The sequence below is a fragment of the Camelus dromedarius genome, chromosome 9, assembly GCF_036321535.1.
Source record: "Camelus dromedarius isolate mCamDro1 chromosome 9, mCamDro1.pat, whole genome shotgun sequence".
In the NCBI taxonomy this organism is placed as follows: Eukaryota; Metazoa; Chordata; class Mammalia; order Artiodactyla; family Camelidae; genus Camelus; species Camelus dromedarius.
The window spans coordinates 15,676,451-15,704,010 of record NC_087444.1 but is presented as its reverse complement, the minus strand read 5'-3'; the positions used below and the strand labels follow the sequence as shown (position 1 = coordinate 15,704,010).

Sequence of the window (27,560 nt, the reverse complement as noted above, 5' to 3'; positions counted from 1 at the left end):
AGGGACATTTTCAGGCATTCTTTTCTTTTTTTGCCATTATTTCTTTGTTTTAAATATTTTTAAAAATTTTATTTATGTGTAGTTGATTTACAATGTTTTATAGTTTGTGTTCTACAGCATAGTGATTCATATATATATATATATATATATATATATATATATATATATATTTATATATTCTTTTTCATATTTCTTTTCATTATAGGTTACTATAAGCCTTTTAATATAGTTCCCTGTGCTATAGAATAGGACCCTATTGTTTATCTGTTCTGTACATAGCAGTTTGTATCTGCCAGTCTCAAACTCCCAATTTATACCTTCTTCCCCTCTTTCTCCCTGGTAACCATAAGTTTATTTTCTATGTCTGTGTGTCTCTTTGTTTTATAAATAAGTTCATTTGTGTCATTTTAAGATTCAACATGTAAGTGATATTATATGATATTTGTCTTTCTCTGTCTGACTTCACTCAGTATGATCATCTCTGAGTCTCTCAGTATTGCTGCAAATGGCATTATTTCATTCCTTTTTATGGCTGAGTAATATTATACACACACACACACACACACACACACACACAATATATGATATATATCCCATTTTCTTCATCCATTCATCTACTGATGGACATTTAGGTTATTTCCATATCTTGGCTATTGTAAATAGTGTTGCAATGAACACTGGGGGTGCATGTATTTTTTTGAATTAGAGTTCCCTCCAGATATATGCCCAGGATTGGGATCGCTGGATCATATGGTAACTCTATTTTTAGTTTTTAAAGGAACCTACATACTGTTTTCCATACTGGCTGCAGCAATTTACATTCCCACCAACACTGTAGGAGGGTTCCTTTTTCTCCACACCCTGTTCAATATTTATTATTTGTAGACTTTGACTATGTCCATTCTGACTGATGTGAGGTGATACTTCATTGTAGTTTTGATTTGCATTTCTCAAATAATTAGTGATGTTGTGCATCCTTTCATGTGCCTTCTGTCTATATATCTTCTTATTTGTGAATTGTACCTTTCATTGCTTCTGGAATATTCTTAGACATTATAACTTTAAGTATGGTGTCTACCATGCTTTGTATCTTCTCTCTCTGTAACTCTAGTCATACTTATGTTAGATTATCTAACCCAATCCTCATCATTTTTTGACTTCACTTTCATATTTTTCACTCTTTCTATGTGCTACTATATTCATTTACTAGAACTATTGGAACAAATTATCATGAATTTGGTGACTTCAAACTACAGAAACTTATTCTCTCATGGTTTTGAAAGCTAGAAGTCCAAAAATCAAGGTCTCTTCAGGGTTTGTTCCTTCTGGATGCTCTGAGGAAGAATCTGTTCCATACCACTCTCCTATCTTCTGGTGTTTGTTGACAGTTCTTGGTGTTCTTTGGCTTATAGACATATCACTCACATCCTTGCCTCTGACTTCACATGGTCTTCCCCATGGGTCTTCTCTTCTGTATCTGTGTTTCAAATCTTCCACTCTTTTCTCTTATAAGGACACCAGACATTGGATTTAGGGTCCACCCTAATTCTAGGACGATCTCATCTCAAGATCACTAACTTAAATCACATCCACAAAAACCCTGTTTCTAAATAAGGTCATATTCATAGGCACCAAGGGTTAGGATTTGGATATCTTTCTTAGGTGTGGGGGACATGATTCAACACACTGCAGCTACATTCTGATTAATTTACTCATATAAATCTTCCTATTTATTAATCTATCTTTAGTTATATCAAATCTACTATTAAATATATTCATTTATGGTTTTAAATTTTCAATTATTAAATTTTTATTCTTCAAAATACTTTTGTCTTTTTAAAATTTTTCTCTGCACGTTTTAAAACTGTTCTTAATTTTTGTAAATATATAGAAACATGGCTATTTATATTTTGTGTCAAGTAACTACAATATCTAAAGTTTTGTGGACCCCTTCCTATTTTGCTGTTTCTCTTGGTTCAGAGTGCCTTCCTTGTTTTCTCATGTGTTTGGTGAATTTTGATTGTGAGTAGTTCAATTTCACTGAAAATTTGCTTTTTGAGATTCATGGAGACTTGGTATTAATGTGAGTTCCTTCAGAAAGTGTGTGTATTGCTTCTGCCAGAGCCCAAGATAACTTACTTGGAACTACTTTAAATTTTTAGTTTGAGAGTTTGAGAATGATTCAGACTATAAATTTGTACTTTAAGTCAACATGGTAGCTGGGTTATAAATTCAATTTCTTAAGGATATTGCCTTCCTCTGCCAAATTGCCAAGTTTCAGAAAAATTTTCATGTAATCTTTGCTGAAAGTGGGTGGTATTTCTAGTTCCCTCTTACATTAAGGTAAAGCCCTTTGGAGTCTTTGATTTAAAAGAAGAAAAATCTCTGCTTAGGCTCTCCACCTTAAGCATATTTTGAAATTTGCCTCCTGTACTCCAGGTGCCACAAGACCATGAAAGCTGATACCCAAGTTCACCTAGTTTGTCAAATGTCCTCAAATTCCTCTTACCTCTCTGGTTCACACCATCACTATGTCTCTGGCTTGAGAATTTCTTACTTTGCAGCTCAACAGTTCTCATAATAAAACATTTTAAAGGTTTTATCTGGCATTTTAGTTATTTAAAAAGGGGAGTTTAGCCTACTAACATTGTCTGTTGTCTTATCAAAAACAGAAATCTTATTTTTCTTTTTGAATCAATATGGATAATTTCTGTGATTTTAGAAAATTACCTATAGCATCTACATTAAAAAATGATTAGTCTAATTTTTTAATCATATTCTCTCATGGACTTCAGAATCTTAACTATATCTGTGGTTATGGCCCAATTTTTATTTATAATTAATTTTAATTTATGGTTAGTTTATTTATAGGTGATCTTTTCTCTCTCTCTTTCTAACTTGATCAGGCCAATGATTAATAAAGACAAAAAGTGATTAAAAGAAAATGTGATAATATCTATGAAGCTTCTGTGAGTGGGTTATGGAGGTAAACACAAGAGACATTTTGTGAAGAATTAAATGAGAAGATGCATGTAAAGCTTTTAGCACATTGTCTCATACTTGGAAAAACCTCAATAGCTGTTAAACTTTGTAGTATTAGGAAACCTTACTTAGAGAAAGGAGAGAGTAAGAATTGCCCAGACAAAGGGGAACAGTGGAAGAGTGGGAAAAAGTTGATTAGTATTGATAAAGCCTAGAGTAACTAAATAAACTTTAATATAACTAAAGCATAGAGTAGAAGAGTGATAATTGCAGGAGGTGAGACTAAAGAGCTTAGAGTAGAGCATATCATGTAGGGTTTGGTAGACATAATAAGGAATCTGGACTTTATCCTAAGAGAACATAATTATTGAAGGGTTTCAAGCAGGAAAGTATCCTGATTATATTTATCCTTTAGAAATATTATTTTGGCTACTGTATGGAGAATAGCTTAGATAGGGTTAATAGTGGGTACTAGGAGAACAGATAGTGGATAACTGAAGGAATACAGTAAGAAATGAAATGAGGAAATGGAAGAATTTGATATTTTGTAGATGAATCCTTAGAACTTCATGACTGACTGGATGTTGAGAGTGAAGGACAGGCTAGGGTTAGGACAAAACTCAGATTTATGGCTAGGGCAATCAGAGGATTGTCTTATTCATTGATATGGGGAGCAAAGAAGAAGAGCAGGTTTGGAAGATACAATGGTAAGTTTTATTTTGTACATGTTGAATGTGAGATACTTTTGATACTCACAATATTCATGAGAATGTCTCCTCTGCTTCTTTGCCTCAGGAAAGTGTAAAAGATATAGGTTTCTCTATAAATAGCTAAGAATTTGATCAATTTTCCTTAAAGGGAGGTGGGAGAGCCTACACAAAACTTTGAGAGTAGAAACCAATTCTTGCATTCCTTTCTTTGACTCCTCTACGTTTGACTTTGTGTTAAATATGGTCTCATCGTTGGCTTTACAGAATATGGCTATCATGTAGACAATTCAATTTAGCTTCTCCTGACCCAGCAAACATGGTATAGTTGGATACCTCTCAGATAGCCCCCAGTGATCTCCACCCCATAGTATCCACACCCTTGTGAAATCTCCTCCCCTTGAATGCGGGTTCAATTTTCAACTTACTTCTAAGGAATAGAGTGCGGCACAACTGATGTGATGGCTCTCCTGAGTTAGAATATTAAAGGACTATGGCTTTTATGTTTGGGTTCTGTATTTCATGCTGTCTCTTAAATGTCTTGCTATGGGGGAAGCCAGCTGCCATCTCATAAGTCAGTGCTGTGGAAACATGCAATGTGGCAAAGAACTGATGCCTACTAAGAGCCGTAAGAGAGCTTGAGATTGTATCCTCTGCTAGTTGAGACTTGAGATGACTGCAGCTGACTTTTTGTTTGTCAAGTGAGAGATCATGAACCAGAATCACCCAGCTAAGCTGCTCCCAGATTCATGACTCACAAAAACTGTAAGATAATAAATGTTTGTTGTTTACAACTACAAATTTTGGAGTAATTTGTTATGCAGCAATAGATAAATAATATCCCTAACTTGCTCGTAAGGCAATCAGGCTGAGTCATGAAGATTGTATTTGAGATATAAGAATGAGCATGTAATGATTGAGAGATCAAAGCTATTTTATTTATTGAAGTATTAAAATAGTACCTGAACAGAATCTTATCTGACATAGAAATAACACCAGAACTCTACTGAATGTGATTATCACCTAAGCCACCAGAGATACTGATCCTGCTGAGTTTCTTCACAGTTATGTAAATCAAAGGCTGAGAGACTGGCTGAAATCAGGATGTAAATCATTGGATAGTTTCTTTTGGAAAGCCTTACAATGAATCAAAAGGAATTTTTAATAAGAAATTGAAATGAAACCTCACCTTTGGAGAAAGAGTACTCTGTCATTCCTGTAGCCAAGGCACCCAGTCAAAGAAAACAAAGGATTATGACAACGATCCTGTGAATTGAGTCCTGGGGCTCCCTTAACCTTGTTTCTTACTTGACTCTGGAGAGTGGACTGGGCATGATTTAGAGGCTAAAGACTGGTTCAACAATGGGAAGATGCAAAAATTCAAGTTGCAGACCCATCCTTTGATCTTGAGCCATTAGTACCACAGATCCTCTTGGCCTTTCATGTCTGACAAATTCTCAGGTATTGGTGACATGACTGCTGCTATGAGTGGGTAAAGGACTGTCCTGCTGTCTGAAATGGGAAGTGCCTGGCCAACACCCTCTTCTCTGGTTGTATGAGACAGGGATCCAAACAGGGAAGAGATGGGAGGGGGACAAAGACACCAGTTCAGAAGGTGATCATTTAGGGCTTCATGCTACAAGTGATTTTGGATTTCCAAAGATGAAACAAGTCTCTCCAGTACAAGGCAGCTGCAGGTCACAGTCCTAGGACCTGGCTGGTTTTGTCAATCTGGCAGTTCAGAGTCAGCGCAAAGGACATCCCCAACACCTGAGAAAAGAGTTGGGAAAATGTGAGGTCTTTACATGTGGAACTATCTCACCCATGAACCCTGGGATCAGCCCCAGAGAAAAAGAAAGTGTCCGTCACACTGAGACTACTCTTGCTATCACTTTCAATTCCTTCTCAGGGTTTTGTCCTTTAATTTTAGAATGGCAATGGGGAGACAAGTGAGGGTGATGATGGCAAGGCAGTAGGGTATGAAGCATTGGGACATCTTTTGTGTCCTTAAGAAATCATAGAAGTCCTGCTGCTAGTATAATCAAGTTCTGCACAAGTCAACACTTTGTGCAATGAGTCACCTCTACTCATGTCTTAGGTTTCCAAGAAGAGAAAAATTGTTTCTCTCTCAGCTTTTTGATTAAGTCTTAGCTAATTGTGATATACTCAAGACACTTGGTATAAAAATGGTAGAAATCTCACATAATAAAAAAGAACACAAAACTACCCCCTAGCTACCCCTGATTTATCAAACTAAGCAGAGAAACAATGTGGAAGTTGATTACAATTTCCATCAGCAACTTCTGCTTAGCATATAAGGCCAATTTTTCCAGTGGAATATTTTATTCACCACACGCTTTTCCAGACCAGCTGAGTGAGGGACCACAGTAAGGTTCTGCCTGGTGACATTTAACTTGATTATGAGACACTCTTATCTCTTAGGGATAAGTTGACCAGATAGATCTTACAGCATATTTTTGTATGCGTTAAATTGGTAATAATGTCATTTGCTACTTGACTGGGGGAGCTCATATTTATTGAGCACATACCATGTATCTGGTACTGTTCTAAAGATTACATGACTTAACTCATTTAATCCTCAGAGTAGTCCTGTGATTAAGCTCTTACCTGGATCACACATACACAGATAGTGATGATTCCAATATACAGGAAATTGGAGTGAAACCACAGTTTTGCTTTTACATAGCAACCCTGGAAAAAATTACAAGTACAAATGATACTACTATATTATTCAACTTTGTATTAGTAGGTTTATTTGGAACGAGAGTTTCTATTTTGCCTTATGCCAAGAGACTTAGGCCCAGTATTATATTTTCATTTTCTTTAAATGGATGAAAAAACAGGAATAAAGTAAAGAATATTAAACTACAGACTTTTCTTGTATCATTATCATTATAATTATAATTGCACCTAAATTAGAAGTCTTAGGTGTTTACTCACTGAGTTAAAATGGCTTCCAAGAAGCAGGTCAGCAACATATGTTCTGGTGGTCTTTGAACATTCACTGCTGACTTGGGGTTGACAAAGGGGACTATAGGCTATGCAATCCTAGGACTGGTTGATTTCAGCTTCTATTTCAAAAGCCAATAAACCTACCACAGCCCTACCAAGCTCCAGGCAGGTGGCTGATTGGTGGGTGTCCCAGTCTTTCTTCACAGTCTTCAAGACTGGGAAAAATTGCAGAAATGTCCAAACCATCCAAGTGGGTAACATGGGATAACAGGACCTTAGGGACTTGTTCTAGTTAGAAGATGATTTTGGATTCTTCTGTGGGCCTCATCTGAAGGTTCAAATTAAGTCAACAGTTCCATCAACACTCTCTCTCCCAACTCCTTACACCTTTGCTTATGATTCATTCTGCTAAGGAGCTGGATGCTGCCATCTCCAAGGAAGGAGAGCAGGGGAACAGGTAGAAGGAGATTTTCTGCCTCAACTTTACAAATTTTACTTTCAACCATAGGAAGACCTCAATTCTCATTCTTGCTCAAGAAAAATCTAGACATAGTCTTCTGCCACTATCACATAAACGTTTCTTTGCTAATGTCATAATTTAGAGTAAATAGATAGATTCTTAATGGCATTTCTGGTCTAAATGAGCTTGTTCCTTTTTTTCTGATTTGTCTAGTTACCTGGGTTATTTTTCTGGTCTCTATTTTGTTAAAGGTTTCCTCTTTCTGGCTGGGAGGAGTAGGTCCTGTATGACTAGAGTTTCTAAGGTAATTAAAAGTTTAACCAAAGGAGTCAATAGCAGAAAAGTCTCCCCCCCGCCCACACACAAATTACCTTAACTTGCGGATCTGGGGGGCAAGATGCTGGTGGGCTGCCTATCCAATCACTCGTGCCATTTACACCACAACACTTCAGCTAAAAGTCAAACCCCAAAAAAAGTTATGGTTAGAAAGCTAACAGAAATAAAACCACAAGTCTTGGGAAAAAGGTGGACCCTTCAGCTCTGACTCTGTAGCAGAAAATCTAGAATTGGCCTGACTACAATGTTCCTTAGAACTAAGCACTTTCAAATCTGTTATACCATTTCACTCACATAAAACTTCTTCAAGTAGAGAGGTAATACTTAATTTATTCACATTTTACAGATTAAAAAAACTCAGGCATACTGGGGACTTTATAATGGAAGGATCAGACTGACCATACCTAGACCCCTAGGCTGTTAGCATACTGATGCCATCTTAGGCCTTTTATAGTTTTTCCTATCCTACAGCTAACCCTACCCAGGATTGTACTGTGCAGTAAATCATTTCTCTATCATCAAGGGCTTTGTAATTAATAGATATTGTGGTCTCTATGCTCTGTCAGTCCACAAATAATAATGAAAATCTTTGTTGACATATGCTCAGCTCCCACAAGACTAGTTACCCATTCATGAATCTTGACTTAGGAATGGCTGTTCTGTTTCCAAGCACTTACCTTCAAACCCTCAGTTAACTATAAAATTGTCCCAGTAACCCCTTGGCAGTGCAGAGTGCAGCTGCAAATGCTTCCAGATTATTGTCCACCTGATTCCAATCCCTGTGAATAAGTCACCCTATAACAAACTGATTCAGTGATTATATGGAGCTGTCTGCCTTGTTTTTTGGCCTAAAGATGTCTTTTGAGTTCAGTAGGCACTTTTCATTCCCTCCATCCCTGGACAATTGGTAGGCCAGGCAGGAGACAGAAAATGATGCAGAAATGGATACGGGGGCCAAGCAAGGAAAAGCTCATTATCAGTAGGGGAAATCACACACTGGCCAGCCATTTCCATGTGGCGTGATCTGGTTACGTTTATGGAAAACTTCAGGCTGGTGCAAGAGTACCCTGAAAACGTGAAGGGCTCACTAGATCTATTAAGCGGTTGGAAAATGCAAATGGAAAAAAAGTGAGCAAGCTATTGCAGCTGTTGCATGGCCTTTGTTCTGCGGTTTAAGGATGAGCGCAGACAAGGAATTACAGTTCAGCTGGGAACTAGAGAAGACTAAAGAGGCACTAGCACTAGACAGGGATGTCTGGATGGCATGTTCTGCCACTTCAGACATTTTTTCAAAGAAAATACAACAGGAAGAATATAGTGAAGTGATGGGATGTAAGATGGCTAAATGTAGGGCCATAGGCTGCCCTGTTCAAAGGTGAGGACTATTATTTCACAGGAGAACTGGGACTCGAAGAGGTGGAATCCTTGGGCTAATGACTTGTCAGAAGACAAGGACATAACTATGGGGGAGGAAGAGGACCTATGGGCCTGGCTTCTGATCCAAACTAAATCACAGGCCACTAGAGAATGAAGAGATAATAGAGAGGAAATCCTTATGAGCCAAAAAGCAACCATGCGGGAATTTTCCTCCCTGAATTAATAGAATTAACCAGCAGATTTAAACAAGAGTGAGGACTGCATTGCAGCCTAGGTGCTCCATTTATGGGATACTAGGGGAGATGGCATTATGTTAAACGGGTAAAATGGCTTTGGTTACAGCACAGCCTGCCTTCTGGCACTGTTTGTATGTGACTGAGGTGGGAGAAAATTGAGGGCACCTAGCCAACTTGATTGAATGGATTCATGTAGGTATAGATATGATTTGGCCAAATGAGAGAGAAGAGCTGTCACCCCCTAAGATGGGCATCTATGGAAAAGTTACAAGAAATAGTGAGGGAATTAGGAATGAAGTGTGCTATCTATGCTCTTAATTTCCAAAGACCTAAAGAGGAGTTATTTACAACAGGCATGAAGGATTGTATCTTGCAGTCCACTCCAAGAGTTTGGTAGGGAAACTTAGATTCAGTTTTGGCTCCAGTGGTTAATCCACTCATTCATATGGTGGTGGCCATGATAGCTGATCTAAATGACACTGAAAGGATCCAACATAGGGAAATAGATAATTAGACTTAGATAAAGCCAAAGAGAAAAAACAAAACATGAGGAAACTAAAGAAAGGGGCCTGACTAGAATTTCTTGCAAGCAATTGTGGCAAGACCTGGTATTAGCCAGGACCCCTAAGGAGAATACAGATAAACAACCTAAGTCGGTCCTTTTAAACTTATGGAAAGTATTAACCTAAAGAAAAACAGTTTAAACTGAAAAATTGTGCTCTACGCTGGAATTTGACACAACATTGTAAAATGACTATAACTCAATAAAAAAAAGTTTAAAAAATAAATAAAGAAAATAAAGAAAAACAGTTTACTCCTCTGGCAACAAGAGAAAAAGAAGAATGGCACAACCCAGTGCTCTACCACTGAGAGAAGATGAAGAACAGGGGTGGATACCCCTAACTCCTAGGGAGTAGGAGTGGGGTCAATGTTGCTCCTTGGAGGGGATGAGTGGAGGCCCCATGATGAACAGACTATTGTTCCTGCATCAATAAAAAGATTGTTCTGGCTTTAGTGGATACTGGTGCCAAGTACACCCTAATTTGTGGGAATCTATCCAAGTTCCAAGGGGAAAAATGAGCCATTGATGGAAATGGAGGCCAAATGTTGTAGTGAAACAAATGAACTTGTATTTACAAATTGGAAGATTGCCTCCCTGATTCCTTTTGTTTATTTTTACCCATACCTGAGTATACTTCGGGTATGGATGTCCTACAAGACCTGGACCTCAAAAGGCAAGTTCTGCTTTTGGATCAGAGAGCTCAAGCCTGTAATCAAGGGTTATGCTAAATAAGGCCCCATGAAGTTGCCTATCCCCTGGAGATTGATGACAACAAAACAATATCACTTACCTGGGGGACAGGAATAAATAACAGCTATCATGAAGGAATTAGAGAAAGTGGTGGTATATGACTAGCACAAAGCCTTTTCAGTAGCCCCATGTGGCTGGGGGAAAAACCAAACCCCACCTGGTACATGACAGCAGACTACAGAGAATTAAACAAGGTAGTACACCTTATCTATGCAGCAGTTCCATAGAACTCTTGAGTATGCTCTCTTCCTCTCTTAAAACATAGCATTGTGTCTTTCTTAGATTTGTCTAACAACTTTTTCAGCAAACTCTTAGATAAGAGGTCCCAGGACCAGTACACCTTCACATGGTAAGGGAGACAATGGACTTTTACTGTCTTACCCCAAGGTTATCTGCATAGTCCTGCTATATGTCATGGGATGGTGGCCCTGGGCTTGGAGAAACGGGCTCTCCCTCCCTCTTTAGTTCTCTGTCATTACATTGATCATATTTTGTTAGCCTGTAATGGCTTGTTTTCTCTTTCCTAAGCCTCTGCATCTCTTCAGGAACATTTAAACATGGGGATGGGAGTTAAACCCTGAGAAGGTGCAAGGACAGGTACAATCAGTAAAGTTTTTTAGCTGATTTCTTGGCAGAAACTTTGCAGGCCAGAAGGGAGTGGCATGACATATTCAAAATGCTGAAAAGGAAAAACCTGCAACATAAGATACTCTACTTTAGGATGGAAGGAGAGTTTTAAAATTTCTTACATTAGCCAAAACTAAAAGAGTTCATTGATACAAAACCTACCCTAAAATAAATTTTAAAAGATTTTCTCTGAGTAGCAAAGTAAGGAAGCTACAGAAAAGGGAAAATCTAACTAGAAAAGGCAAATATATAGTAAAGACTAAGGATCAACCACTTAAATAAGCCAGTATAAAGATTAAAAGACAAAAAATATAAAAGTAAGTATAACTATAATAAGCAGTTAAGAGATAAACATGAAGATGTAAAATAGGACAGCAACAAATACAAAATTTCAGTCAAGGGAGTGAAAAAAAGTAGATCTTTTAGAATGTGTTTGAACTTAAATGACTACTAGTTTAAAACAAGTAGAAATATAAACCCAATGGTAACCACAAATTAAAAACCAACAATAGACACACAAAAACCAAAAAAAAAGGAACACAAGATGCTACTAAAGAAAATCATCAAACCACAAGGGAAGAAAGAAAAAGAAGAAGAAATGAACAGAGAAGAACTACAAAAACAACTGAAAAACAAGTAATAGGATGGCAATAAGCACATATCTATCAATAATTACTTTAAATGTCAATGAACTAATGTTCCAATCAAAAGTAATAGGATGGATGATTGGATTAAAAAAAGACTCTTCTATGTGATGCCTATAAGAGATTCACTTGAGAGCTAAAGTCACACACAGACTGAAAGTAGGAGATGGAAAAAGATATTTCATTCAAATGGAAATGATAAGAAAGCAGAGGTAGCAATACTCATATCAGACAAATGGACGCAAAAACAAAAGGTGTAGCAGAAGATAAAGAAGGGCATTATACAATGACAAAGGGATAAATTCAAGAGGACATTACACTTGTTAAATGTATGCACTAATACAGGAGCATCTAAAAGTATAAAGCAAATACTAACTGTCATAAAGGAAGAAATTGACAATAATACAATATTAGGAGACTTTAACACCCCACTTACATCAATGGAGAGATCATCCAGACAGAAAATCAAAAAGGTGATACTGGTCTTAAATGACACAGTAGACCAGTAGAACCCAGTAACTATCTATAGGACATTACATTCAAAACCATCAGAATACACATTCTTTTCAACTATATTGGAGCTTTCACCAAGATAGATCACACACTAGGCCACAAAACAAATCTTAACACATTTGAGAGGATAAAAAATTATATCAAGCATTTTTTTGTACCACCATGGTATGAAACAAGAGATCAATGACAGAAAGAAAAATGGGAAAAGAATACTAAAAAAAAAAAAATGCTACTAAAAAAAAATGAGTCAATGAAGAAATCAGGAGGGGATTAGAAAATATTTTGAAACAAATGAAAATGGAAACACAATGCTCCAAAATCTATGGGAGATGCAGCAAAAACAGTGAAAAAATGGAAGTTTATAATAATTCAGGCCTTCCTAGAGAACAAGAAAAATCACAAATAAACAATCTTACCTACCACCTAAAGGTCTTAGAAAGAGAAGGGCAAAGCCCAAAGTCAGCAGAAGGAAATAAATAACAAAATCAGTGAAGAAATAAATGAAATAGAGATTTTTTAAAATAGAAAAAAATCAATGAAACCATAGATTTCTTTCTTTCTTTCTTTTTGAAAAGTAACTAAAATTGATAAACCTTTAGCTAGGCACACCAAGAAGAAAAGAGAGAGGACCCAAATAATCAGAATAAGGAATGAAAGAGGAGAAATAACAACCAATACCAGAGATAGAAAAAATAATGGGAGTACTACAAATAGTTATATGCCAACAAATCATGCAACCTAGAAGAAATGGACAAATTTCTAGAAACAAAGAACCTGTCAAGACTGAATCAAGAAGAAACAGACAATTTTAACAGACTGATAACTAGAAGTGAAATTGAATTTGTAATTTAAAAAAAGAGCTTCCCAGAAAACAAAAGTCCAGGACCACATTTTCACAAAGGGAATTTTACCAAACATATAAAGAAGAACTAATACTACCCTTCTTAAGATATTCCAAGAAATTGAATAGAATGGAACAATATCAAATTCATTGTATAAGGCCGCAATTATCCTGATATTAAAACCAGAAAAAGATACTATAAAAAATACAGGACAATATTTTTGATGAATATAGATGCAAAAACACACAACAAAATATTAGCAGAGTAAATCCAACAATATATAAAAAGGATCATACACCATGACCAAGTTGGATTTATTCCAGGGACACAAGGATGATTCAATATTTAAAATCAATCAGTGTGATACACCACATTAAGAAAGAGAAGGATAAAACTCACGTGATTATCTCAATAGATGTAGAAAAAGAATTTAACAAAATTCAATATCCATTCATGATAAAATTTCTCATCAAAGTGAGTATAGAGGAAACACACCTCAGCATAATAAAAGCCATTTATGACAAACCCACAGCCAGTGGTGAAAAGCTGAAAGCCAGCATTATCCTAATAGCAAAATCAGACAAATATATTACAAGGAAAGAAAACTAAGGACAAATGTCTCATGAACATAGATGCAAAAATCCTCAAAAATTTGAAATTGAATCCAAAAAGTATGTACAGGAGCATACACCATGACCAAGCAGGATTTATTCCAGACTTGCTGATTCAACATTTAAAAATGAATAAGCTCTAGAGATCTCCTATACAACCTAAACACTACTGATTATTGTACCTATAATTAACAATAATGTGCTGTTAAGTTTGTAAAGAAGATAGATCTCATGTTAAATGTTCTCATCACAATAAAATTGAATTAAGGCTAGGTCAACATTAGATAATCAATTAATGTAATTTGTTGTATCAACAAACTGAAAAAGAAAAATCATATGATTGTAGCCAGCCATAGATGCAGGAAAAGCATTTGACAAAATCCAACACCCGTTCATGATTTAAAAAAAGACTCAGCAAACTTGGAATAGAATGGAACTAGCTTAACTTGATAAAAAAAAAAAAAACTACAAAAAAAATACAGTTAGCATCATGCTTAGTGGTGAGAAACCTGAAGCTTTCCCACTAAGATCAGGTACAAGTCAAGGATGTCCCCTCTCACCAATCTTCTTCAACATTATACTGGGAGTCTTTGCTAATTCAATAAGGCATAAGAGGCATAAAGAAAGGATGAAAGAAATAGAGAAAGAGAAAGAGAAAGAGAAAGAGAAAGAGAAAGAGGAAGGAAGGAAGGAGGGAAGGAAGGAAGGAAGGAAGGAAGGAAGGAAGGAAGGAAGGAAGGAAGGAAGGAAATACAGATTGGAAAGGAAGACATAAAACTGTTTTTGTTCACTGGTGAAATGATTAATTATGAAGAGAATCTGAAAGAATTAACAAAAAGATTCCTGGAACTAACAAACAATTATAGTAAGGTTGCAGGATACAAGGTTAATATACAAAAATCAGTTGTTTTTCTATATTGCAACAATGAATAAATGGAATTTGAAATTAGAAACACAATACCATTTACATTAGCATCCCCCCAAATGAAATACTTAGGTATGGATCTAACAAAATAGGTAAAAGATCTGTATGAGGAAAACTCTGATAAACAATCAAAAAAGAACTAAATAAATGGAGAGATATGCCATGTTTATGGATAGGAAAACTCAATATTATTAACATGTCAGTTCTTCCCAACTTGATCTATAGATTCAATGCTACATCAATCAAAATCCCAGCAAATTATTTAATGGATATCAAACAACTGATTCTAAAGGTTATGTAGAGAAACAAAAAACACAGAATAGACAATACAATATTGAAGGAAAAGAACAAGATGGAAGACTTACACTACTCAACTTCAAAACTTACTATAAACCTACTATCAAGACAGGATGGTATTGATGAGTAAATGGACAAATAGTTTTAGAGAGTCCAAAAACAGACCTGCATATAGTCAACTGATCTTTGACAAAGAAGCAAAGGCAATACAATAGAGAAAAGATAGTCTGTTCAACAAATGGTGCTGGAATAACTGGACATTCACAAGCAAAAAAAAAAAAAAAAAAAAAAAAAGAAAAGAAAAGAAAAGAAAAGAAAAAAAAAGAAAAGAAAAAGAAGAAGAATCTAGACAGATACCTTACACCCTTCACAAAAATTAACTCAAAATAGATCATAGAGCCAAAAGTAAAACACAAAACTATAGAAATCCTAGAAGATAATATAGGAGAAAACCTACATGACCTTGGTTGTGATGATACATTTTTAGAAACAACACCAAAGGTCTTATCCATGAAAGATGTAATTAATGAGCTGGACTTCATTAGAATTAAAATTTTCTGTTCTGCAAAAGCGGTGTCAGGAGAATTAGAAGACAAGCCATAGACTGGGAGAAAATATTTGCAAAAGACATCTGATAAAAGACTTTTATCTAAATAGTTATATATTTTTAAAAACCACTTAAAACTTTACAATAAGAAAACAACAAACCTGATTTAAAAATGAACTGGACCAAGTGCCAAGATGGTGGAGTAGAAGGACGCTCATAGCTCACCCTCTCCCACAAGTACACCAAAACTCACATCCACGGACCCACTCAGCCAACCAGAGCACCTGCCAAACTCCGACAGAACATCACCCTCTTCAAAAGAATCTGGTAGGAGAAAAGGAAAAAAGAAAGAAGAAAAAGAAAAACAGTGTGGGACTGGTCCCATGGGGGAGGGAGCAGCAAAGGAGGAACAGTGCTCATTCACTGAATCTCCCCCTCTCCAACAGAGAGGACAGCAGGACAGAGGGGGAACCTCTGAGGCTCTGTTCTGTATGGAGCAGCCCTTGACCGACAGAACTAAGTTAAACAGGCATAGAAAGTCTCCGAAACTGCCAGCCTTAGAGGCAAAGTGGCAGGTGGGGGATGGGACAGGCTGCTCAAGACGGGCGGAGGACTGGGGCAGCTGCACTGAGGCACCTCCGGGGGACTTCAGGGTGCTGTGTACCATGGATGAGTGGGTACACAGGGCAGAACAACCTGGGCCCTCCATAAAACAACATGGCTGATGTGCCCTGGGGGGAAGTGTGCCATACCCCCATCTCTAAAACCCACCCAAGGTTTTTGGGAGAAGAGGGGCAGGGCTCAGGCACAGCTGCCATATCCTCTGGTGCTTAACACCCAGGCAGGGGTGGGGTCGAAACCTGAATCTGTACCTATGGGCTTAGCAGCCTCAAAGGCTGGACAGAGAATTGTCTACAGCCCCAGGCAGATAGGATCTTTCTGCCCATGTACCTCAGAGAACTTGCTCCACCAAGACAAAAAGACAAACAGGGAGCTGAGTTTTGGCACGGACCAGGGGCAGGACTGTCCCACCATCTTCCCCAGTCTTCAACAAGCCCACCTACAGAGCGCAGACCTCAGGCAGAGTGGGCAGCTTCACAGAGTAGGGGAGCGACCTGCGGCAGGAGAGGGCAGGCGGCCACCCGCCTTCCTGGCAGGAGCACAGCACCTGACTGCAGTGCTGGGAGGGGACGCAATCTGCTTGCCGAAAGGCACTGGGAGCAGCACTGATGAGGGGCGCAAACAGAGGGCCTCTGGAAGCAGCAGGCTGAGTTTGCAAAACAGTGAAGACAGAAAGACTTCTCGATAAAATCATTAAGAGCTTACAGTCTCCACAAGAAAACATCCCCCCTCTTTTTTTTAATCTTTTAAAAAATCTGTTATATTTTCTATTACCTTTTTAATTTTTACTTTTTAAAAAATTGTATATGTTTCCAGTTTTAATCCCTTTAAAATTTTTCTTTTAAAATATTATTATTATTATTTTTAAAAATCCACCACATTTCATTTTTATTTCTCTTGGTTTTGATTTCCTGTTATTGATTATACACAGGTTTCAAATATCATTTTTTTGCTCTTTTCTCCTTTTTTTTTTTAAAGCTTTTAAAAGATGTTTCAACTCGATTGATAGTCTGATTCAAATTTCTCTTCTATTATTGATTATACACGGTTTTCAACCTTTTTTTCTCCTTTCTTTTAAAATTCTCTTTCTTTTTTAGTTTTATTCCTGCATAGGAGTTAGATAGATAAATAAATAAACTCCTTAAGGACTGCAATAGATAACTGATACTCCATAAGCCACAATGCCAGAGAGATATGAGCAAGATGAAGATCCAGAGGAACCACTCCCAATTAAAAGAGCAAGAGAAATCCCCTGAAAGAACAATCAATAAAGACATTGATGGCCTACTAGATCAAGATTTCAAAAAAGGAGTGATCAAAGTACTGAAGGAATTAAAAGACATAGTATTTAGAGATATAAAATATGTAAAAAATGAAATTGAAGCTATAAAGAAGAGCCAAGTAGAATTGGTAAACTCATTTGCTGAGATGAGAGCTGACCTAAAGGCTGTACAAAGCAGACTAGATAATGCAGAGGAATGAATAAGTGACCTAGAAGACAGGACAACAGAAAGCCCTAATCAGAAAAGCTGAGAGAAAAAAGGTAAAAACCAATGAAAACAACATAAGGGACCTATGGGATAATATAAAGCGTGCTAATCTTCACATAATAGGAGTTCCAGAAGGGGAATAAAGAACAAAGGGGATTGAAAAGGTATTGGTAGAAATCATGACTGAAAACTTTCCAAAACTAAAGAAGGAATCAGATATCCAAGCACAGGAGGCTCAGAGGGTCCCAAACAGGAAGAACCCAAATAGACCCACACCAAGATGACATAATCAAGATGGCCAGAGTCACAGATAAAGAAATGATCCTAAAAGCAGCAAGAGAAAAACAGAGTGAGTTACAAGGGAAGCCCCATAAGGCTCTTAGCTGATTTCTCTACACAAACACTACAGGCCAGAAGGGAGTGGCAAGATATATTCAAAGTCCTGAATGAAAAAAGATGCAGCCTAGGATCCTTAATCCAGCAAGGCTATCCTTTAGAATAGAAGGAGACATACAGAATTTCACACACAAGCAAATACTAGAAGAGTTTAGCAACACTAAACCCATGCTAAAAGAAACATTGAAAGGTCTACTCTAAATAGAAAAGAAGCAGGATGCTATAGAAATGAAAATCTCATAACTAGAAAGGTGATAACTCATGAATTACAAATAAAATAAACACAAAAATTTAAAATCAGACATCTAAATCATTAAGAGTGGGAGAGGGAAGCAATAAAATATAGAGTATTTTTTGTTCTTTCTTTTTTAAGAAAGCTTTTTTAAGTTTTGTTTTCAGTAGGATGGGTTTGAAATTATATTACTATCAGTTTAATACAAACAGTTATAGTAATGGGTTAATAGACTTACAAAAAAAGGGTAACCACAAGCCAAAAACTTACAAGTGAATCACAAAAACTAAATAAAATCCAAGATAATATAAACAAAAATTACTAAACCACAAAAGGAAGAAGAAAGGAACAAAGAGGAAATAACAAATCAACTGCAAAAATAAGTTCAAAATGGCAATAAACACACATCTCTCATTAATTACTGTAAATGTTAATGGACTAAAAGCTCCAATCAAAAGACATAGAGTGGCAGACTGGATAATAAAGCAAGAACCTTCAATATGCTGCATACGAGAGACCCACTTTAGGGAGAAGGACACATATAGATTGAGAGTGAAAGGATGGAAAAGGATATTCCATGCAAATGGAAAAGCCAAGAAAGCAGGTGTAGCAGTACTGATTCCAGACAAAACAAAGGCCATAAAGAAAGATAAAGAAGGACATTTTATAATGATTAAAGGAGTAATACAAGATGAGGATATTACACTTTTTAATATATATGCACCCAATATAGGAGCACCTAAGTACATAAAACAATTAGTAACAGAGATAAAGGGGGATATTGATGGGAACACAATCATTGTCGGAGATTTTAACACCACATTAACATCACTAAACAGATCTTCCAGACAGAAAATAAATAAGGCAATGGAGAAATTAAATGATACAACAGAAAAATTAGATTTGGTGGATATTTTCATAGCATTACACCCCTCAAAAATAGGATAAACAGTCTTTTCAAGTGCACATGGAACATTTTCTAGGATTGATCATGTACTTGGGCACAAAAGAAACCTCAACAATCTTAAGAAGATAGATATTATCTCAAGCATCTTTACTGACCACAATGCCATGAAACTAGAAATCAACTATAGAGAAACAAAGGAGAAAAAAGAAGAAAGCATAGAGATTAAGCAATATGCTATTAAAAAAAAAAAACAATGGGCCAATGATGAAACCAAAGTTGAAGTTAAAAAATACCTTGAGACAAATGAAAACACTACCACACAAAATTTACGGGATGAAGCAAAGGCAGTGATAGTGATATAGGCTTTCCTCAAAAAAGAAGAACAATCTCAAATAAACAACCTAACCCACCCGCTAAAAGAATTAGAAAAAGAAGAGCAAAATACCCCAAAAGGCAGCAGAAGGAAGGAAAGAATAAACATAATAAACATTAGGGAGGAAATAAATAAAATAGAGATTTAAAAAAATTGAAAAAAATCAATCAAACCAAAAGCTGTTTTTTTGAAAGAGTGAAATTGACAAACCTCTGGCCAAACTCAAAAGGAGAAAAAATAGAGAGCACAAATAAGCAAAATAAGAAAAGAAAATGGAGAAATTACAAATAACATAGAAATACAGAATATCATACGCAAATATTATGAAAAACTATATGGAATCAAAATGGATAACCTAGAGGAGATGGACAAGTTTCTGCAAACATAAAGTCCACCAGGAGTGAACCAAGAAGAAACTGACCACTTGAACAAACCTATCACTAGAAATGAAATCGATTTTGCAATAAAAAAAAACCTCCCTACAAATAAAAGTCCAGGACCGGACGGCTTCACCAGGGAATTCTACCAAACATACAAAGAAGAACTCTTACCAGTCCTTCTCAAACTCTTCCAGAAGATTGAAAAGGAGGGAATACTCCCAAACTCATTCTATGAAGCCACCATCACCCTGACACCAAAACCAGGAAAAGACACTACCCAGAGAATTATAGGCCAATATCACTGATGAACATAGATGCCAAAATCCTTACCAAAATATTAGCAAATAGAGTCCAACAGCACATAAAAAAGATTATACATCATGATCAAGTGGGGTTCATCCCAGGGACACAAGGGTGGTTCAACATATGCAAATCAATCAATGTAATACATCACATCAACAAGAGAAAGGACAAAAACCACATGATCATCTCAATAGATGCAGAAAAAACATCTGATAAAATTCAACACCTATTTATGATAAAAACTCTCACCAAAGTGGGTATAGAGGGAACATATCTCAACATAATAAAAGCTATATATGACAAACCTACAGCCAGCATAGTACTCAACGGTGAAAAACTCAAAAGCTTCCCACTAAAATCTGGGACAAGATAAGGCTGCCCACTATCACCACTCCTATTCAACATAGTCTTGTAGTCCTAGCCACAGAAATCAGGCAAGAGAGAGAAATAAAAGGGATCCAAATTGGAAAAGAAGAAGTAAAAGTGTCACTATATGCTGATGACATGATACTATATATAGAAAACTCTAAAAGGTCCACACAAAAACTACTAGAACTGATCGAAGAATTCAGCAAGGTAGCAGGTTACAAGATTAACGTTCAAAAATCAGTTGCATTTCTTTACACTAATGATGAATCAACAGAAAAAGAAAGTAAAGAAACAATCCCCTTTAAAATAGCACCCAAAGTAATAAAATACCTAGGAATAAATCTAACCAAGGAGGTGAAAGAATTATACACAGAAAACTTTAAACCATTGATGAAGGAAATTAAAGAAGACTTTAAAAAATGGAAGGATTTCCTATGCTCCTGGATCGGAATAATCAATATTGTTAAAATGGTAACACTGTCCAAGGCAATCTACAGATTTAATGCAATCCCTATCAAATTACCCAGGATATAGTTCACAGAACTAGAACAAATCATAATAAAATTTATATGGAACCACAAAAGACCTAGAATTGCCAAAGCATTACTGAAGAGAAAGAAAGAGGCTGGAGGAATAACTCTCCCAGACTTCAGACAATACTATAGAGCTACAGTAATCAAAACAGCATGGTATTGGTACAAAAAGAGGGATATGGACCAATGGAACAGAATACAGAGCCCAGAAATGAACCCACAAACTTTTGGTCAACTCATCTTCAACAAAGGAGGCAAGAATATACAATGGAATAAAGACAGTCTCTTCAGCAAATGGTGTTGGGAAAACTGGACAGCAGCATGTAAATCAATGAAGCTAGAACACTCCCTTACACCATACACAGAAATAGACTCAAAATGGATCAAACACTTAAACATAAGACAAGATACAATAAACTTCCTAGAAGAAAATATAGGCAAAACATTATCTGACATACATCTCAAAATTGTTCTCCTAGGGCAGTCTACCCGAGCAATAGAAATAAAAGCAAGAATAAACAAATGGGACCTAATGAAACTTACAAGCTTCTGCACAGCAAAGGAAACCATAAGTAAAACAAACAACAACCTACAGAATTGGAGAAAATTTTTGCAAACCATGAAACTGACAAAGGCTCGATGTCCAGAATATATAAGCAGCTCATACGACTTAATAAGAAAAAAATGAACAACCCAATCCAAAAATGGGCAGAAGACCTAAACAAGCAATTCTCCAAGGAAGACATACAAATGATCAATAGGCACATGAAAAAATGCTCAATATCACTAATTATCAGAGAAATGCAAATCAAAACTACGATGAAATATCAGGTGTAGCAGTCAGATAGGCCATCATTCAAAAGTCCACAAATGACAAATGCTGGAGAGGCTGTGGAGAAAGGGGAACCCTCCTACACTGCTAGTGGGATTGCAGTTTGGTGCAGCCACTGTGGAAAACAGTATGGAGATTCCTCAAAAGACTAGGAATAGACTTACCATATGAACCAGGAATCCCACTCTTGGGCATATATCCAGAAGGAACCCTTCTTCAAAATGACACCTGCACCCCAGTGTTCACAGCAGCACTATTTACAATAGCCAAGACATGGAAACAGCCTAAAGGTCCATCAACAGATGACTGGATAAAGACGATGTGTTATATTTATACAATGGAGTACCATTCAGCCATAAAAACTGACAACATAATGCCATTTCCAGCAACATGGATGTTCCTGGAGAATGTCATTCAAAGTGAAGTAAGCCAGAAAGAGAAAGAAAAATACCATACGAGATCACTCATATGTGGAATCCAAAATAAACGAACAATAAAAACACAGACTCATAGATATTGAATACAAACTTGTGGTTGCCAAGGGGGTGGGGGTGGGGAGGGAAAGACTGGGATTTCAAAATGTAGAATAGATAGACATGATTGTACTGTATAGCACAGGGAAATATATACAAGATCTTGTGATAGCTCACAGTGAAAACAAAAATGTGACAATGAATATATGTATGTTCATGTATAACTGAAAAATTGTGCTCTACACTAGAATTTGACACAACATTCTAAAATGACTATAACCCAATAAAAAAAAGTTTAAAAAAATGAACCAAAGACCTTAACAGATACCTCACCAAATAAGATATACAGATAGCAAATAAACATATAAAAATTCACATCAGATGTCATCAAGGAAATGAAAATTTAATCAGTAAGCTTTCAGTATCTATCTATTAAGATGGTAAAAATCTGGAACAATGACACTAAATTCTAGTGAGCATGTGAAGCAACGGGAACTCTCATACATTGCTTGTGGGAATCAGAAATGGTAGAGATGCTTTGAAAGACAGTTTGGAGGTTTCTTAGAAGATTAAACATACTCTTACCATATGATCCAGCAATCATGCTCCTTGGTACTTAGCCAAAGGAGTTGAAAACTTATGTCACAAAAAATTGCTCATGAATGATTAGAGCAGCTTTATTCATAATTGCTGCAACCTGGAAACAACCAAGATATCCTTCAGTAGATGCCTGAATAACTAAACAATGGAATAGTAACACCAAAAAGAAATGAGCCATCAAGCCATGGAAAGACATGGAGGAATCTTAAATGCATATTACTAAGTGGAAGAAGCCAATTTGAAAAAGCTGTACATACTGTGTCGTTTCAACTATAGGTCACTCTAGAAAAGGCAAAACTATGGATACAATAGAAAAGATCATTTGTTGCCAGGGAAGAGGGTAGGAGGAGGGATAAATAGACAGAGCACAGAAGATTTTTAGCATTAGTGAAACTATTCTGTATGATATTATAATGTGGCATATATATTATAAATTTCTTCAAATACATAAGAGTGTGCAACACCAGGAGTGAACCCTAATGTAAACCCTATGGACTTTGGGTGATAACTATGTGTCAATATAGGTTCATCCTTCATAAAAAAAATATCATCTGGCAAGTGATGTTGATAATGGGGAGACTATGCAGCATGTGTGAGAGTATATGGGAAGTCTCTACCTCTCATTTCTGTTGTAAACTTATGACTGCTCTGAAAAATAAAGTGTTCTTTAAAAAAGAAGCAATTATCTTTATATTTTATTTGTGAAATGTCTATTATTTGTTTTAATAAATTCTAGCAAAAAAGCAGAGAGGATTAGCTAAAACAACATTGGTAAAATGTTGACTGTTGAAGCTGGGTGATATGTACCCGGAGATTCATTTTGCTAGTCTTCTTTCTTTTGTATAAGTCTAGAAATTCTATAAGAAAAGTTTCTAAATTTAATTTAAAAAGGGAAGTAAAGAAGTGAGGATCCAGAGAAGTTAAGTGACTTTTCCAAGGCCACCCAGCCTGGTCTCCGGGCTTTAATTCCTATGCAATTTCTTTTACTCCACACTGAGTAGGCATGGCAGGGCCACAGGTGGCTCCATGTAGTCAAAATGGTATTGTCTGAGACACAGACTATGGTGTCATGCTGGCTCCCTTACTCTAACACACCAAGCCAGGAATGCCAGGTTAATATTTATGTTTCTTGGTAGGGAGGAGCATGAGGAATGGGGTGCTGGTGAGCTAGGGAGCAAGAATGATTTGGGTTACTCAGGAAATTAAGAGATTTCTGATGTTATTTTCAGAAGAATTTTGGAAAATACATAAGCTAATCCAGTATGATACAGGTCTTTCTTACATCTTAGTAGGGGTTAAACAGTGAGGCTGGGTGAAGGATAAAAAGAGAACAATAGACAGTTTTGTACCGATCAGGTTGATTCCCGTGCTCTCCTGTTTATGACAGCCAAGCATTATTCTGAACCTAGGGGCTGATCTGTCCCAGGGAACTGAGGTTGGAAAATTAAATCCAGGCTGAACTGAGGAGGATTCCTCTTGTACTCACGTATGTCTGGATGGAGTCCCACGCCGCCTTGGTGCTGTTGTCTGAGTGGTATCGCTTGATGCTGTCGGTCAGACCCTCAGCCACGTAGTCATTCAGCTGGGTGGGCACATTCCAGCAGAGGAGACATTGTAAAAAGCAGGTGAGTTGAAGGAACAAAGAATTTCTAGCGTAGGCTAGTAAAGTGGTTCCACTTGCTCCTCCCTTCCAAATGGTCTCCTCAGAACTAAGGAAGTGAGGGGAGGGAGCTTATACATAGGAAGGAACGCTGAATACGAAATGGCATTGAAGGAAGAAATACACGGTTGTCTCTTGTCCTTCTAGAACTCTGGTTTTACGAAGGAAGAAAAGAGACAATAAAAGCATGGGTGTCTTGGGCTCTGAGACAGATATTCTGTACTGCCAAACACTTGGAGAAAAATGAGTAGGAAGGAGATAAATTTGTTTTTGCTGTTCTTTACGTTTATCCTTTAAAACGCCACTCAAATGAAATTCCCTTCATGAATTTTTTTCTTTCCCCAAGTACAGTTAATCTCTCTTTCCTCCATCCTTACACCTGGATTCTACCTCTATTATAGGACTTATTTTGTGCCAACTTCTTCCCCACTGCACACTCCCCGCTCTTAGCAATACAACACTGAGTTGTGTTCTCTATAACTTACCTTCCGTTCATAAACGAAGAGCAGGATGGCCAAGGTCACCTCAGCAAGGAGGATAATCAGCAGCAGGACAAAGAACTGGGGAAAAGCAGAGAGATGCTCACAGCATTGATCCCAGTTCTTCCCCCACTCCCACTTTACCCCTGCAGCATCCGGCATGTCTCTGTGCATGTGCAGGAGATTCTGTTCCTGCCTACTCAGGCCTTTAAAAGCCTTCTCTAGTTCTGTGAGGAATATTTTTCTTTTCCTACAGCTAGTCTCCAAGATTCTGGAGGGCAGATCAGCTGTCTTCAAACTTTGTTCTCTTATTCCCATTGTGAATATTGAGTTCCGTGCGCATTATGAATATGCAATACCATTTGTTGACTCAGTGAAGCATTTTTGGCATCAACCTATTGAGACAATTGAGCAAAAGACTAGTAAATTAAACCATGTATCTTTCGAGTTTGGGGCGTGGTCCTTTCTGCAAGTGCAGGGCTACTTTGGGGTGGAAGATGGTGGAGATTGAGAGGAACCCTGTACAGATGGGGAGAAGAGATGCTCTAATCATGGTCCTAACTCATATTTATCTCCAACTTTAGATTCTTATGCTAATCACAGTTAATAGAAAACCCATTTTCACTTATTCACTTTCCCTCACCTTTTTACTCCAACACAAATTGTGGCTACTTAAACCTGTTCTCCATGTCTATTATGCCATTAGTCTTTTGCCATTAGTCTGGGAACTATTTGAGAATAAGGACTTTCTTATTCTCTCTCTTGGCTCCAGTTTAACAGTGGATCCATAAGGGAGAGAAGATTAACCACATGGCTTGAGGAAGAACCACGGTGTTGGGGAACCCATACTTATGGATAGAGTGACACTGTTATACCAAGCTCTGTTCTGGGCACACTAGAGAAATGAGGAGTTCTTCCTTCACAGAGCTTAAGTGCAAAATCCAAGTCTAAAGGCACTCCTTAGGGTAATTAACTGACAGGGAGCATCTCTCGTGTTAGAACTCAGTGGCTGCAGCCTAGGCCCTCCTCGCCTGGCTGGGTCACTCACATTGTGACAGATGTGAGACAGGTAAGCATCCTCTGCCATTTTAGGAGGGTCACAGAATTCAGAAGAATTTAGAGACTATATTTTCCATCAGTTAGTGACTCTGAGTCAGATCCTGGAAATACATACTAATGTCACAAGGATTTAGGCAGAAGGATGACACTCGATTTCAATCAGATATAAAGGAGAAATAAAAAGCTACAAAGGCAAATTATAATGACAGGTGTCATTATTAACAGTGTAAAATGGATGCCAAGGAGGACAGCAATACCCTCTCTTATCTATCCCCGGGAACCTTGAGGAAAGCAAATAGTATTGGTCTAGACAGACGTGACTGACCTGAGGTGCGAATCTCATGTTCCTATGATTTCCCTGTGCTAACAGGAGAGATATCAAAAAACATCTTGTCTGTTGGTTAAGGCATCAGGTCCCCCTACTTAGAGCACCACATCAGCTGTGAGAGTAACTCACCGACATAAGCAGGCACTTGTTCTCCTTGATAGATCCCATGCAGCCCAGGAAGGCGACCACCATGATAATGGAGCCCACGATGATGAGCACATTGCCCAGTGTCAGAGAGGGGAGGTTATGGAAGAGCACCCCAAAGTTGTTGTGGATCAGGAGGTAGATCCCAAAGCCCAAAATGCAACAGCCGCAGAACTGAAAGGAAGAATCACAGAACATTCTGAAGTAAAACATGGTTCTTGACTGTCTCCTCATATTCTCACTTACTTGAGATCAGAATCACCTTTTTCCGTGGACTCTACCCAACAAACTCTTTACTCAGATTTCCTCATGCACCTAGAAAAAAAGTTATCATCTCCTGTGATGTCCCACCCATGCATTATCCTACCCATATCAGACACCAAGGAAGGTTCATTCCTATCAGTAACACAGTTATCTTCATGCTTCAGATTCCTGCTCATGCTTCATATCTTCACAATTCAGATTCCTACTTCTTGTTTCTTCAACTGCTTATACATGGTCTTCGCTTTGGAAACCAAGACCACGTAAAGGGGATGCCCTGATGAACTTGAGAAGTTCATCTTCCTTGGCAGAAAACTAGAGAAGCCAAACTTTTAAGATCTTCTCATAGAAGTATGAGTATCAACCCATCTTATGTCTGAAATTCAATTGCTGAATTTTGTATAGTGAAACCTCCCCAGAAAAGGTGACTTCCCTTTCAATCAGCTATTTTTTCCAAGAAGCCAGGGTTGGAGGTAGAAAGAGAAAGAAAAAGGGGCACACAATACACAGAATATAGAATCTTAGGTTTCTCACCCATAGATGTCAGCAATGAGCAGTGATAGCTTAAAGCTCCCAGACAGAAACAGCATCCCCAACTGCACTATATCTTTCAAATTTTGTAGGCTTATACTGTGGCAGGATGGGAAGAGGGGAGCAAATTATTATTTTCTTGTTCTTGGGCTGGGTATACTGTTCATGACCTGGGCATGCATGGGTTGCATTCCACACCA

General features: G+C 37.3%; 1 protein-coding gene across 2 annotated transcripts in view; it reads right to left on the bottom strand.

Annotated features, from left to right (window-relative positions):
• Positions 1-4,605: 4,605 nt before the first annotated feature.
• The window catches only part of CD53 (CD53 molecule), a 40,880-nt gene continuing 17,925 nt past the window's right edge, over positions 4,606-27,560 (bottom strand). For both annotated transcript variants that reach the window (XM_010993466.3, XM_064488807.1), the window contains 6 exons: positions 26,554-26,742; positions 25,044-25,118; positions 24,385-24,480; positions 7,494-7,574; positions 6,318-6,401; positions 4,606-5,459 (listed from right to left, as the gene is read on the bottom strand). In XM_010993466.3, coding sequence (XP_010991768.1) covers positions 5,388-5,459; positions 6,318-6,401; positions 7,494-7,574; positions 24,385-24,480; positions 25,044-25,118; positions 26,554-26,742 — 597 coding nt within the window. In that variant the 3' untranslated portion in view covers positions 4,606-5,387. The remainder of the gene's footprint in view (positions 5,460-6,317; positions 6,402-7,493; positions 7,575-24,384; positions 24,481-25,043; positions 25,119-26,553; positions 26,743-27,560) is intronic.